Source organism: Lissotriton vulgaris, unplaced genomic scaffold (genome assembly GCF_964263255.1).
Source record: "Lissotriton vulgaris unplaced genomic scaffold, aLisVul1.2 SCAFFOLD_1452, whole genome shotgun sequence".
Taxonomy (NCBI): domain Eukaryota; kingdom Metazoa; phylum Chordata; class Amphibia; order Caudata; family Salamandridae; genus Lissotriton; species Lissotriton vulgaris.
In genome coordinates this window covers 552,219-564,924 of record NW_028241677.1, presented here as the reverse complement: position 1 = coordinate 564,924, position 12,706 = coordinate 552,219, and the positions used below count along the sequence as shown (strand labels likewise).

General features: G+C 49.8%; 1 protein-coding gene across 1 annotated transcript in view; it reads left to right on the top strand.

Moving 5' to 3' along the window:
• Nucleotides 1-12,706, top strand: part of LOC147670591 (NXPE family member 1-like) — a 138,371-nt gene that overhangs the window by 44,844 nt on the left and 80,821 nt on the right. Inside the window, exons 2-3 of the mRNA XM_086948144.1 lie at nucleotides 9,412-9,557; nucleotides 10,578-11,287. Coding sequence (XP_086804270.1) covers nucleotides 9,468-9,557; nucleotides 10,578-11,287 — 800 coding nt within the window. The 5' untranslated portion in view covers nucleotides 9,412-9,467. The remainder of the gene's footprint in view (nucleotides 1-9,411; nucleotides 9,558-10,577; nucleotides 11,288-12,706) is intronic.

The following is a 12,706-nucleotide window of genomic DNA, read 5'->3' as shown; positions in this document are numbered from 1 at the left end:
AATTTTTGTAACTTCGCGAGTGCGAGATTGTTGCTGCCCACCGCACCTACATGTTCGCAATTACGAACTTACACCGCAAAGAAAAAAAATCCGCTGCGTGCGAATTTGCGGATTTTGCGGGAAATTCGTGAATCTCGCGGATTGCGAATTTACCGAAAATCCGCAAAATCCGCGAGCGTAACGGATTTTCCGCCCATGCTTAAACTCTATGGGTGAGTGGCGGTGTGTGAGTGTCTGTATAGGTGTATGAGTGCATATGATATGATAGTGGCTGTATTGATGAGTGACTGCATGTATGAGTGACTGTATGGGTGAGTGAGTGGATGTGTGTGTAGACATAGGAATCAGTGAGGGGGTATGTAGTAACTGGTATTGGTGTGTCTATGGTTTCGTGAATGACAGTCTGTATTTTAGAGTGGGTGTATCAAAGGTTATGTTAGGCTGTGAGGAGGTGCATCAGAGGATCATGTGGATGATGTCATCAGTGATGTAATTTGAGATGTCATCAGTGATGTCATCAGTGATGTAATATGTGATTTATTTCTTTTTGAGATTTATAAAGTGCTCAAATACCCGAGGGTGTTTCGGCGCTGTGGACAACGGCATATGCTAGTGAGATGAGTTATTAGTTGAATAACCAGGTTTTGGACATTTTTCTGAAGGTTAGTGTTGGACTTGGCCCTTCTGGCACGTTCACCCCTAAACTTTTTGCTTTGGTATGTGACCTGGTGTTGGTTGTTTTTGGCTTCTGCGCACTTTAACACTTTGTACCAGTGTAAAGTGCGTGCGCTCTCTGAGTGCATGTTGTGAGATAGGCCTGCCTTTCCATAGGAATGCATGGGGAATGGATGTGTCCATGTTAGTTCCTGATGTGTGGGGAGTGCAGGGTTTGGTATGTGCGAACTCGTGAGAGTAAATGCTGCGTGATGATGTGTGCGGCTTTAATGTGTCTAGTGTGGAAGTGCCACTTCTAGAAGTTGGCATGTCTATGTAATAAATGTGAAATGACTGTCTGGCTTGTGATTGGCTGGAGCTGGCTGGTGTGCCTGGCTCCAGGAGTCAGAATGGGTCTGCCCTGCTGGTGAGTGGAGAGATCTGCATATTGATGGCAGGGAGGAGTGCGCCTGGGACCTGATTAGGGCTGGGCTTTCCCTCCACAATGCTGGCTCCGCCCCCTGTGGTGCGACTGATGACCCTAGCCTGGCCAGTGAATGGGGAGAGGGGCTGAGCACAACAGAGTGCTCCTAAAACCAGTTGCATCTGGTTTTCCCTTAGCCCTGCAGCCTGAGACAAAGGGTTTATGTGTATAAAAAGGGGCTGTTACCCCTTGCAAAATGTTGTTGCTGATCCTAACTTGAGGGGGGCCTGCTGCTGCTGCTGGGCGCCAGGAGGACCGCCACTGGGTGCTGCCTCGCTGCCTGGAGGGCCCTGTGAGCTGGCCCCTGGGCCCAGCCTTTGCCCCCCCCAACCTTCGCCCCCCCAACCTTCCTAAGGACTCTGCATGGACTGGTGACTTGGCTTCCCCTAGCGCCTGGGAGCGCTTTACTTTTATTTATTTGAAGCGCTTTTTCCTCCTGTACAGGAGCGCTGTTGCTTTCACCCTTGCCTCGAGGGATTCCCCTGCTTGGGGATCCCCCCCTTTTGTACCGATCCACGGCGCGGGTGCCACCCCGCTCATTTGACCTTTTTTTTATATATCCCCGGCGGGTGCCCACCCCGCCAGGGACCTGATCTTTTACCGGGTGCCTACCCCGGATTACAGCCGACACAGAAATCAATACTACGGGCCACCGCTCTGCCCGCGGCGACCCGGAAGTGCTTCTCCCAAGAACCGGAAGCCGACGGGAGCCCACCCCGCGCTCCGGTGTAAGGTCGAGAAGTGCCGCAGCCAGCGAGGCCCGGTGAGGGAGAGCCCCGCCGGCGGCACCAGGGTGACCGCCGAGCCCCGAGTGCAGCGGGACACAAAGAAGAGGAGTCCCGACGCGCCCAGCCACAGCCGGTGAGTGCGGGCGCCTCGGGGTGTGGGAAACTCATATCCCTTTGTAGAGCGGCCCTGGAAGGCAGCGGGCCGCTCCGACAATCACGGGAGTGTTTCACCTTTGCTCTACGAGTCCCCCGAGCGGGACTCCAACGTAGTGGGGCATTCCCTTGTATCTCGAGTCCCCAGAGAGGGACTCCAACGCTAAAGGGGCCATTGTTTTCCTGAGTCCCCCGAGCGGAACTCCAATGTGATTTGGGGGCATTTCTGGAGGTAGAGCGGCCCCGGCTGGCAGTGGGCCACTCCCCCAGTGGTGGCGGCATTTCTGTTTTGAGCCCACGAGGCTCCTAAGGGCACAGTTGTTTAGCCAGAGCCCACAAGGCTCCCAGGTTGTTTTGGGCACTACTGCTTATTTTGAGAGCCACAGAAGAGAGCCTGCCTCAGTTTTCCAGCTGCCCAGCACTTAGTGGGCAGTTGCTTCGTTTAGACCCTTGCGAATCCTCTTTGGCTGCCTGCGCGGCCTGTGAGCCCCTGAGAGGCCAGGTTGGCCTGGGGTCAGTTCTGTGTACTTTTAGGCGCAAATGTGATTACCTGCCTAATGTGATTTCTGCATCATGTGTAATGCCTTTTTGCCTATACCTCTGAATGTATTGTTATGCTTAGGAGGTTGTTTTCACCTAGTATAGTTATGTTAGTGAGTTCATGGTTCCCTGCGTGATATATGCACCGCTACCTTTTCACGGTCCTGCTGAAGCGCAGAGATACCCCTTCGGGGGTCGATTCTAGCGCTATACAAACAATTACAAATATATTCCTAAAGTGGTTAGGGTTGCGTAGTGTGTTCCTACCTTCTACCAGTTGTTACTGGTTGTGTGCTACATTGGCTATTGGGTGCTACAATTATTCTATGTTCTAAGTGCTATTCCTACAAAGTGCTAATTATACCAAGTGCTTATTCCTGACAGTGGTCCATGTGGCCCTGTCCTATGTATATAATCCCCTGTAAATTCCGCCTGTGCCAGTGGCACAGTGTAAATTGTGTGTTTATTATCTAATGTGTTTGGTATAATATAAAGGCTATTTTTATGAATAACCTTGTGTGGAGTTTCTTTTGTGGTGGGCCTTGGGTGTTGTTGCTGGGTGCGCACGCAAGCGCTTTACACCTTGCCTCCGAGATAAGCCTGACTGTTCATGCCAAGCTACCAAGGAGGTGAGCAGGGGTTATCTTTGGCGGGTGACTTCCTTGCCCTGACTAGAGTGGTGGTTTCTGCCTGGCTTTGGCGCAAGCCTTAGCCAACCAGAAATCCCCATTTCTAACAGTTAGCTAAAATACTGGCATGATCTGATGTATAGAGGGAGTGAATTCCAAGGTTTTGCAGTGGAGACGATAAATCGCTTATCGCCCCATATGGCAGTCTTGACTCGAGGAACCTTCATCAGTAGCGCAGTGGCAGAGCGAAGGGCCCTATTATTGGTGTACATGACTAACTCCTTTTTTATATCATTCACAATTTGTAAAAAGAAGCCGATACCACTGAGTTGTACAAAAGGGGGTGGTGATGGACGGAGCATCTGAACCAATCAAACACTCACACCCAGTCAACAGATCTGGGTTTAATTCATCACCGTTCTTTAGCCCACTCTGCCACCCCAGTTCAGACATGGCCATATGCAAATCAGTCTGACCCTGTGCCTCATGGGAACTGTCCAGCCCGAACTGCCAAGCCATACCACTGAGTTGGCATGATGTACAAAGGTCAATCTGTCTTCAAATATGACGCCCAGATTACTGTCCTTTGTGACTGGGGTCGGGGGGGGCCCAGAGTAGGAGGCCACTGGGACTGAGACCAGGCGGGGGACAGGTTGCCAATTGTCATGACCTCTGTTTTGTCAGAGTTCAACTTAAGGCAATTGCTGGCCATCCAGCTACTGATGGTCAGCATGCCCTCTTGGAATTCAGATGCCACCTTGTCACCATTATTGTTTATTGCCAGTACCAATTGGGTATCGTCGGCATAAGATGTAAGGCCCATCCCGTGTGATTTGATGATTCTCGCTAAGTCCGACGCATAGATGTTAAAGAGCGTCGGACTCAGCGATGAGCCTTGTTGTACACCGCATGGGAGGGCCAGTTGGGCGGAGAGGAAAATGTCCAAGTTTACCGACTGGGTGTGTGAGGTGAGAAAAGATGACAGCAGTTCTAGTGCCTTAAGCTGAATGCCCATTTTAGTGACACGGTCGATCAAGATGGAGTGACCGACCATGTCAAAAGCGGTTGAAAGGTCTAGCAAAATGAGGACTGCCGTCCCGCCCTGGTCCAAGATGATTCTAATGTCTTCCAAAGCCTTAATAAGCGCGGTTTCAGTTCCATGCCCTCTGCGGAAACCAAGTTGGGTATCGTCTAGAAGATGATGATCTTCTATGAATTTCGAGAGTTGTGTTTTCATTATCTTCTCTACGATTTTAGCTGAAAATGGTAGGATAGCTATGGGCCTGTTGTTATTGGTGTTTTCTGGGTCCAAATTAGATTTTTTTAATAAAGGTTTCAGGATGGTTTTCTTCCAGGAGGTTCGATAGATGCCTGAAGAGAACATAGCATTAAAAATGTTAGCCAAGATAGGTGCCACTTGTTCAGAGAATTGATTAAGCACAGCAGGCGGGCACGGATCATTGGCTGAACCTGATTTCACGGAGGACATTATGTTAATAATCTGGTCTGGTGTTGTACTTTCAAATTTTGCTAGCATATGGTCTGGGGCTTCTTTTAGGAGAGGCTGGTCTATGGGGTTGGTTTGGGATGCAAATTTTAAATAGATGATATTAACTTTTCCAAAAAAGTATTTCGCTAGGGAGTCACATAGTGACTAAGAGGGTATAGGAGCAGCTGTACATGCGGAGCCCAATAGTTCGGTGACTACTTGGAAGAGTTGCTTGTTGGAATTTTTCACAGCTTCAATCTGTGCAACATAGTGGTTCCTTGTTTCCTGTGCGATTAGGGTCTTATATTTGGCTAGAGCTTCTTTATAGAGGAGTTTCTCTTGCTTAGTGTACGATTTGCGCCATTCTCTTTCCTTGTTTCTACACAGTTTCTTTTGTTCCCTGAGTGATTCAGAGAACCACGGGGCGGATGGAGATTGCCAGCTTTTGGAGAAAGTTTTGTTAGGAACCAGCCTATTAAATGCCTCATGCAGCCACTGTTCATAAATTGCTGATGCTATGTTAGGATTCGAAGGGACCTCTGGTTGGGTGGAAGACAGTTGTTCCTGGAGGACTTGATTGTCAATGCTTTTCCAGGCTTTTAATATCATAGGTAGATTATTGGGTGTAATCGTGGCGGACTTATTATTAATGAAGATATCAAATGTACGTGATGGTCAGTCCAGATCACCGGAAGAAGGTCTTTTAAGTGGATTTCTTGTGAATTGGAAAAAAGGCCATCCAAGACATGACCAGCTTTATGTGTAGCACTATTCTATTCTATTCTATTCTATGCGGAATTTGTTAAGCGCGCGGACACCCAGGGGTTTCATGGCGCTAGAGAAACAGAGAAGAGGGTTCGGTGGATGTAGAGTTCTAGCAGTACGCTTGTTGAAATAGCCAGGTCTTTAATGCACGTCTGAACTCAATCAGCTTGGAGCAGCTCCTGATGGACAAGGGCAGAGAGTTCCAAGTCTTTGGGGCGAGGTGTGCGAAGCTGGATCCGCCGAGTCTTTTCTTTTTAAAGGTCGGCGCCTTGAGAAGGGATAGGTGGGCGGACCGAAGCTCACGGGTCGGGATATGTTTGATAATAAGTTGGTTGATGAATCTAGGGCTTTTTCCGTGAAGAGCCTTGAAAATTATGCAGCCTGTCTTAAAGATGATCCGATGAGTGATGGGGAGCCAGTGGAGGGAGGCTAACAGTGGTTTGGCTGACTGCCTGCGGTTGCTCCTGAAGATTAATCTGGCCGCTTGATTTTGTACAATCTGCAGGCGTTTAGAGATGGTGAGGGGGAGGCCGAGCTAGGTCGAGTTAGAGAAGTCTAATCGCGAGAGGACTAGCGCGAGTACTGCCTGGATGAGGGCGGAATGAGACAACAGATGAGCGATTTTTTTTTAATTTTTCTCAATTGAAAGAAGCAGGAGGAGATCACTGTTCCGATCTGGGTTTTCAGAGAGAGATCGGCGCTAAGAGTGACCCCAAGGCTTTTCGCTGTCTGGGATGGTGAGGGGGGAGTGCCCATAGAAGGTGGCCAGAAGTGGGGGCCCCAGCTGAGTGTACTGTCACAGGGGAGTACTAACTCAGTCTTACCTGGGTTTAGCTTAAGGTGGTTCCGATCCATCCAGCTCTGGATAAGCAGCATGGTCTTTTGGAATTCTTCGACGGAATCCGGGGAGTTGAGGGGGAATATCAGCTGCAAATCGTCAGCGTAGTTAAAAATAATTACTTTTCTATTTTTCAAGGAGTGCAGGAGGGGTTTAAGGTAAAGATTAAAAAGTAGGGGGGACAGTGAGGAGCCCTGTGGGACACCGCAAGTGGTAGGTAGGGTGGGGGCTGTGAAGTTCTCCAGCTTTACTGCCTGATATCTGTCCGTCAGAAAGGATTTAACCCAAGAGAGGGCTGTGCCATTGAGGCCGGCTTGTTCGACACGGTGTAATAGAATGGTGTGGTCCACCGTGTCGAACGCGGCCGATAGGTCGAGTAGTACGAGGGCCTGGTGGATTCCGTTATCGGCATTGGTCCTTAGGGTGTTCTGCACAGCGAGGATCACCGCCTCGGTGGAATGTGCCTGGCGGAATCCAGCTTGGTTGGGTTCAAAATAGTCAGATATCTCAATGAAGTTGGATAAATGGCTAGTTACATAGACTTCCAGTAGTTTTGCGCAGTAGGGGAGGAGGGAGATGGGGCGATAGTTAGCGAGGTTGGAGGGGTCGGCACCTGGTTTTTTTATATGAACTTGTTGTGATAGGGCTATTGCTTCCAAGTCTAAAAGTAGTGTGTTAGTATCTTTATCAGACTGCTTTTCTAGGTGAAAATTAAAATCCTCTAAAATCGTGTTGGTTTGTTCAACTGCTATAGGTTCTTCTGGGTGGCTTAGTGTAGAGAGGAATTCGGTTCTAGAACCAGGAGGACGGTAGAGAAGAGTGCCTTTGAAAGTATGGGCGGGGGTAAGTTGAATGGTGAAGTAAATTGCTTCACAGGTCAGTGATGGAATTGGGTCAATTTTAGTTATGAGTTTGCTGCGATGGATTATCGCCAGCCCACCTCCTTTTTTGCGTAATCTATCCTCTCTTACAGCAGTGTAGTCCTCAGGGGTGGCCACCGTAAGATCAGGTCCCCGGGACTTTGCAGGAGCCGGCCCTGGGGGGTGGCAGTCCCCAGGCCATCAATGGCTCCAGGAGGGGGGCCACGAGGCCCCCCTCGCTACATTTTCAAAGCCCCGGAGGTGGTGGTCCCCGGGGCTGGGGCACTGCTACGGACCCCCACATTTAAATTAGTGTATGAGGGATGTTGCCTTACACTTGCTGGACTCCTTTCTTACCCATAGGTCCCCGATAGTCCGCTGCGGGATTCTAGCGCTAAACCATTTCAGCTTCCCCCTTAGTCCTACCTTATTTGACGTGCATGCCGCCCCTCTGGCAAAACCGGTGCATTTCTTCGGTTTCAAGGAGTCGTCCCATGCGGATGTCACCCAAATCATCATCTCCAAAGTTTGGGAAGAGTTGCCAGATAGATTTAGGTCCTGTATGCTCGAAGTGAGTATTTGGATGAAGGAGAAATGGCTGAAAATGGACATGGAGAGGACAGAAATTGTGGCTTTTTGGGCAGAGAACTCAATCTGGACCGATCATTGGTGGCCGGTAACCTGCAGGACGCTCCCTGTCCCTGGGACCACTTCAAAATATCTGGTGGTCGTCTTTGACAATATGTTGACGTTTGACTCCCAGGTCAAAAGAATTGTGGGCTCTTGGTTCTGGATTATTAAGATCTTGAAGAAAATTCTCCCCATCCTTCATGGGGGGCTGAGGGAGTCTGTGGTCTTTGCGCTCTTCACATCTCGCCTTGACTACTGCAATTCCCTGTATCTAAATGCAACCAGTGTTCACTGAACAAACTTCAGCTCATCCAAAATGCAGCAGTTTGTGGACCACACTTCAGGAAAATAATAGGATTTTAAACTTGTATTATGGTTTTCGCAAACAGGTGGAAACCTTGCTATTCTCATAATGTCCGGGAGACTTCCTGGTTTACTCCATCACTTTTACTTGAGCTTTTCCCCTTTTTCTTCCGGAGGCTTACCTGGTGACAGCGCTTTCATGCCATTCCGTTTTATGTGCTTTACAAATTAAAACGTTACAAAATTACAATTATGGCTTTGGAATAAAGGTGCTCCTTGTTGCGGTGTTTGGGACCACCCGTCAGACATGCGGCGGTCCCACCACTGCAATTACGATGCCCCTGCCAAGCTGGCGTGCGCATCCAGGGCATTTAACATAGCTGCAGCACCGTGCGCAATGTCAAATAGCAATGCTGTGCATTTCCCTGCACTATGTGGCAGGCACCGCGTGGTGCCTGCCACGCAGTGCAGGGAAATATAGGGGGGTACCACGGCCGCCTCCCCCCCCCAGTGCACAGCTACCTCCCTCCAACACAATTGGGGCCTGCTAAAGGCCCCCAAATCCGTTCCCGCCTGTCTTTTTGGGATGTATGACATTACAACGCATGCTTTTACATCGCAAGTTTTACAACGCATGTCTTTACAACGCATAGTGTTGAGAGGTGCTGGATAGTGAATAGTTTAATTTACTTTTCCAACTCCAGTCCCAGTGGGTAGTAGGGAAGGTGTTGGATAGTAAATTAAATCTATTCCCTATCCTAGAGCGCCCCCCAGCGCAATGCGTTGTAATAGTTTGCGTTGTAAAAGTTGCGATGTAAAATCACTGCGTGGTAAAAGTTGCGTTGTAAAGGATGTTTCCCGTCTTTTTGCAGTGGGATGACCGCTGCGAAAAGACAGGCGGGAAGGGATATCGTAATTCCTACGGTGCTGCCTGCAAGGCACCGCCGCAGTGCTGCCCTGAGTTTTGGTTCTGCAAGGTGGACGGAAAAGGACTGCCTTGCGGAATTGTGGCGGATGGTCTTTGCGTCCGCCACGCTTCCCTGAGGATTCCCCCCACCATCATAATCTGGAGTGGGTAAACTGCTGTCAGATGGTGCAGGGTCCGCCACCGCATGGCTGGCGGTGGCGGTCCCTTCGACAACGTAATGAACCCAAAAGTCACCAGGGAAAGAGGTCTTCTTTTTTGACAATGGCTGTTGTGTCATCTGGCAGACAGTGGGAGCTGCTTAATCTGGGAGTCAGGAAATTGCTGTCCTTGTTCAAACACATTGAAAGAAAAAGTGTTAACACAAAGTGAAAATGCCAGTGTCATTAAAGTGTTGTGCTTTACCCCCGCAGCAAAGAGCATCTGTACAAGATCAACCGAGGATCACACACTGCTTCTGTGAGCCTCGATGAAGAAGGTGGTCCCGGTGGCGGTGGTCCTCATCACGCTTGTTCTTCTGATTTACTACATGCTCCAAACGAGTCCTTTAAGCGCACAGGTATCTACCTTTCCTCATCTTACACTGGGCATTTTTTTATCTTTCATTATCTTTTTCAAACTCTGTCAGGTGCAAGCCCTCTTCAGTCTGTTTTCTTGCTTTATAATTGCTTCAAGCCCCCTGTTTGGCCCCCCTTGTGTGTTCCCAGCTTGCCACCCCCTGGGATGACCCCTGACTGGATCAGCCTCTGGACTCCCTTCTGGTCCCTTTTGAGCCCTCTCTTACTGGGCCCCAGTGGGCCCTCTTCCAGGCTCCTCTCGTATGGTCACCTTCTGCCTGGGCGAATGGGCAACCTACTTGGCCTCCTCCTGGCTCCATTCGAGGTTGTCTCTTTATCATCCTCCCTTGGGAGTCCTCTCCTGTGTCTCCTGAATCAGAGCTTCCTTCTACATCATCTTCTGGGGTCCCCTCTAGGCCTCCTTGTCAGCCTCTTTCCAAGCTTCTCTCTAGGTTTGTATGCATGGATGTATCGGTATTTTGTGTAGTAATCTCTAGCTGTAGAGTGTTGGTGAGCCTCCTTTGTGGCCTCTGTTTGGGTCTCAATCTCATAGGACTCCTCCTAGACCCCTTCTCCCCTCTCTAAGCCTCCTTCTGGCCTCCTCCAGTGACCTGAATCTCATCCACCGGGCCCAGGGGTATGGAGGCAGATGTTCCAAACACTGCCCCCTCTGGCTGAGGTCCTTCCTTCTCTGCACCAGACCAGGAAAGGAAGAGAAACTCCTTAAAAATGAGCACAGGCCTTCACCAACTGGCTGAGTTCTATCCCTCTATGTCTGAAGGACATGTTGGTTCATCCCACCGGTATCTCCAAAGATGACACTGGAAGATACATATTCTTATTTCTAAACGTATCTAATAGTGGACAGCTCTAAGAAAGTTTCATTTTGTTACCAGAGAGTGAGTGACTCTTGATCAAACCAGTGACATTGACCATGCTTGTTTTAGAAGATTGTCAATCCATCATATGTTTCAGGAAGAGTCTTGACATATGACCATAATATCCTCCTTTTTTCTCTTCAGATTCCGAGTTTTAGGTATTTTTACGAAAGCTGCACAGATGGCCCAGCGGAGAAGGTGGAGACCGAAACCCGTCTGACTGAGACAGACCTGAAAACCATTGAAATCTTCAGCAGAGTCGATGCCAGCATGCCCAAGGCCCTTTTCATTGGGAAGAACCAGACCACCAGTGCCAGCCACAGCCGGGCCACGATACTGAACCCCCAAAACTCATACTGTGTCGGCGACAACCTGACGGTCCAGGTCCAGGTCTACGACTTCTCCGGCACCCAAAAGGAACATGGGGGTGACTTTTTGAGAGCCCGGATTTACTCTCCAGAGCTCAAAGCAGGAGCTTCGGGGACGATTGAGGACTTGAGCAATGGCACCTACCATATCCACTTCACGCTCTTTTGGGAAGGCAAAGTGCAGTTCTCCATCCTGCTGATTCACTCCAGCGAGGCGGTCTCTGCCCTCTGGAGAGCCCGAAACAAAGGCTACGAGAAGCTCTATTGGATTGGCAAGTTTGTCAACGGGACGAAAGACGTCCAAGCAGAATGTGGATTAAAACTGAACTCGACAGAGGAGTTGTGTGAATACACACACCACTGCCACGGCGAGGTCTTCTACTGCCTCAGGCCTTCACGTGTGCCATGCGATGAGTTAAAAGAAATGGTCTCCAAAATTCGAAAGCATTCCTACCTGAGCGAGTCGGAAAAGAGTCTCTTTGACAAGTAAGGAGTCAGCGAGTTGGGCTTGTATTTGTGCAGTGGCTACAAGTGGAGCGGGAGGGTACCGCGTGGCTGGGGAGGGTTTCTTTGTAATATTTGATTGTGAACCAAGCTCATTGAACCAGTCTAGGTGTTAGGAAGACTGTAGATGCCGGGAGTATCTGCAATTGACAGGGAGGCGGATTGTAGTAGTCTGGCCGGGAGGTGGGAGCTCAGGGGGTGGGTGATGTAAGCCGGTGCCAGGTTGTGAAGGGCTTTGTTCGCGTCAGTCAGTATTTTGATTTGGCATCTCTACTTTAAAGGGGGCCAATCGAGCTCCTTGATGTAGGGGGGTGGGTCTGGTGGGAGCGGTCGGGAATGAGTCTGGCTGTTGGGTTCTGGATGGTTTGTGGTCTCTTGAGGTGTGTGGATGTCCGGGCGTACAGGGCAATGCTGCAGTTGAGTCGTCTCATTGCGAGGGCTTGTGTGATGGTGTGTCCGATGTTGGTGGGGATGCCGATTGAAGATCTTCCGTAGTATGCCCACGTTGAAGAGCAGGCTGATTAGACTGCTTTGACCTGGGATTTCATGGTCAGTTTGCGATCGACAATGATGCAGAGGTACCTGGTGGTTATGGAGGGTGCTAGTCCTCTTTCATCTGCACATGAGATGATGTTGAGTCTGTGGAATGTGGTGATGTTGGCCAGGCGTGTCATGTAGGTGTTAAAGAGGGTGAGGCCGAGGGATGATCCCTGAGGGACCCCCTCAGATGCTGTCCTTGGGTCTAGAGTTGAATGGGAGTAGGCGGACAGTCTGGGTTCTTCCAGTGAGGAACAAGGCGATCCATCTGAGGACAGTCCCTTAGATACTGGTGCTGTGTAGTCTGGTGATCAGCTTGGGGTTGATTATCATGTCAAACGTTGCAGAGATGTTGAGGAGGATCAGGTCCGCCATTTCTCTTTGACTGAGGAGGCTCGGATGTTGTCTGTAGCTGTGATGTGAGTGGCCTCAGAGCTTTCGTTACTGCAGAATCCGGACTGGGAGGAGTCGAGAAGGTGGAGTAGCTCAAGGTGGGTGGTGAGTCTTTCGTTGTTGGCCTTTTCTAATACCTTGGACGGGAAGGAGAGCAAGGAGGTGGGTCGGTAATTCTAGAGTTCGCTGGGGTTGGTTGATGGTTTTTTGAGTAAGCGTTTTGACTGGGTACCGTTTCGACTGGTGATGCTAAAGCAGTGCTGCTGCTGTAACCTCAGATAGGGCCATCTCCCTCTTCCTTCTGCCTAAAGCCCTCACATTCAGCCTCTGTGCATCCCCACCTGCTGCTCATCCTGACGCATCATAAGGCCACTGGCACATGCCACATCCCACTCACTCTTCAACAGGCTTGCAGCAAGTTTTTGGGTGTATGCTACACTATTGATGTAGCACTTTTCCCATATGTCAAGT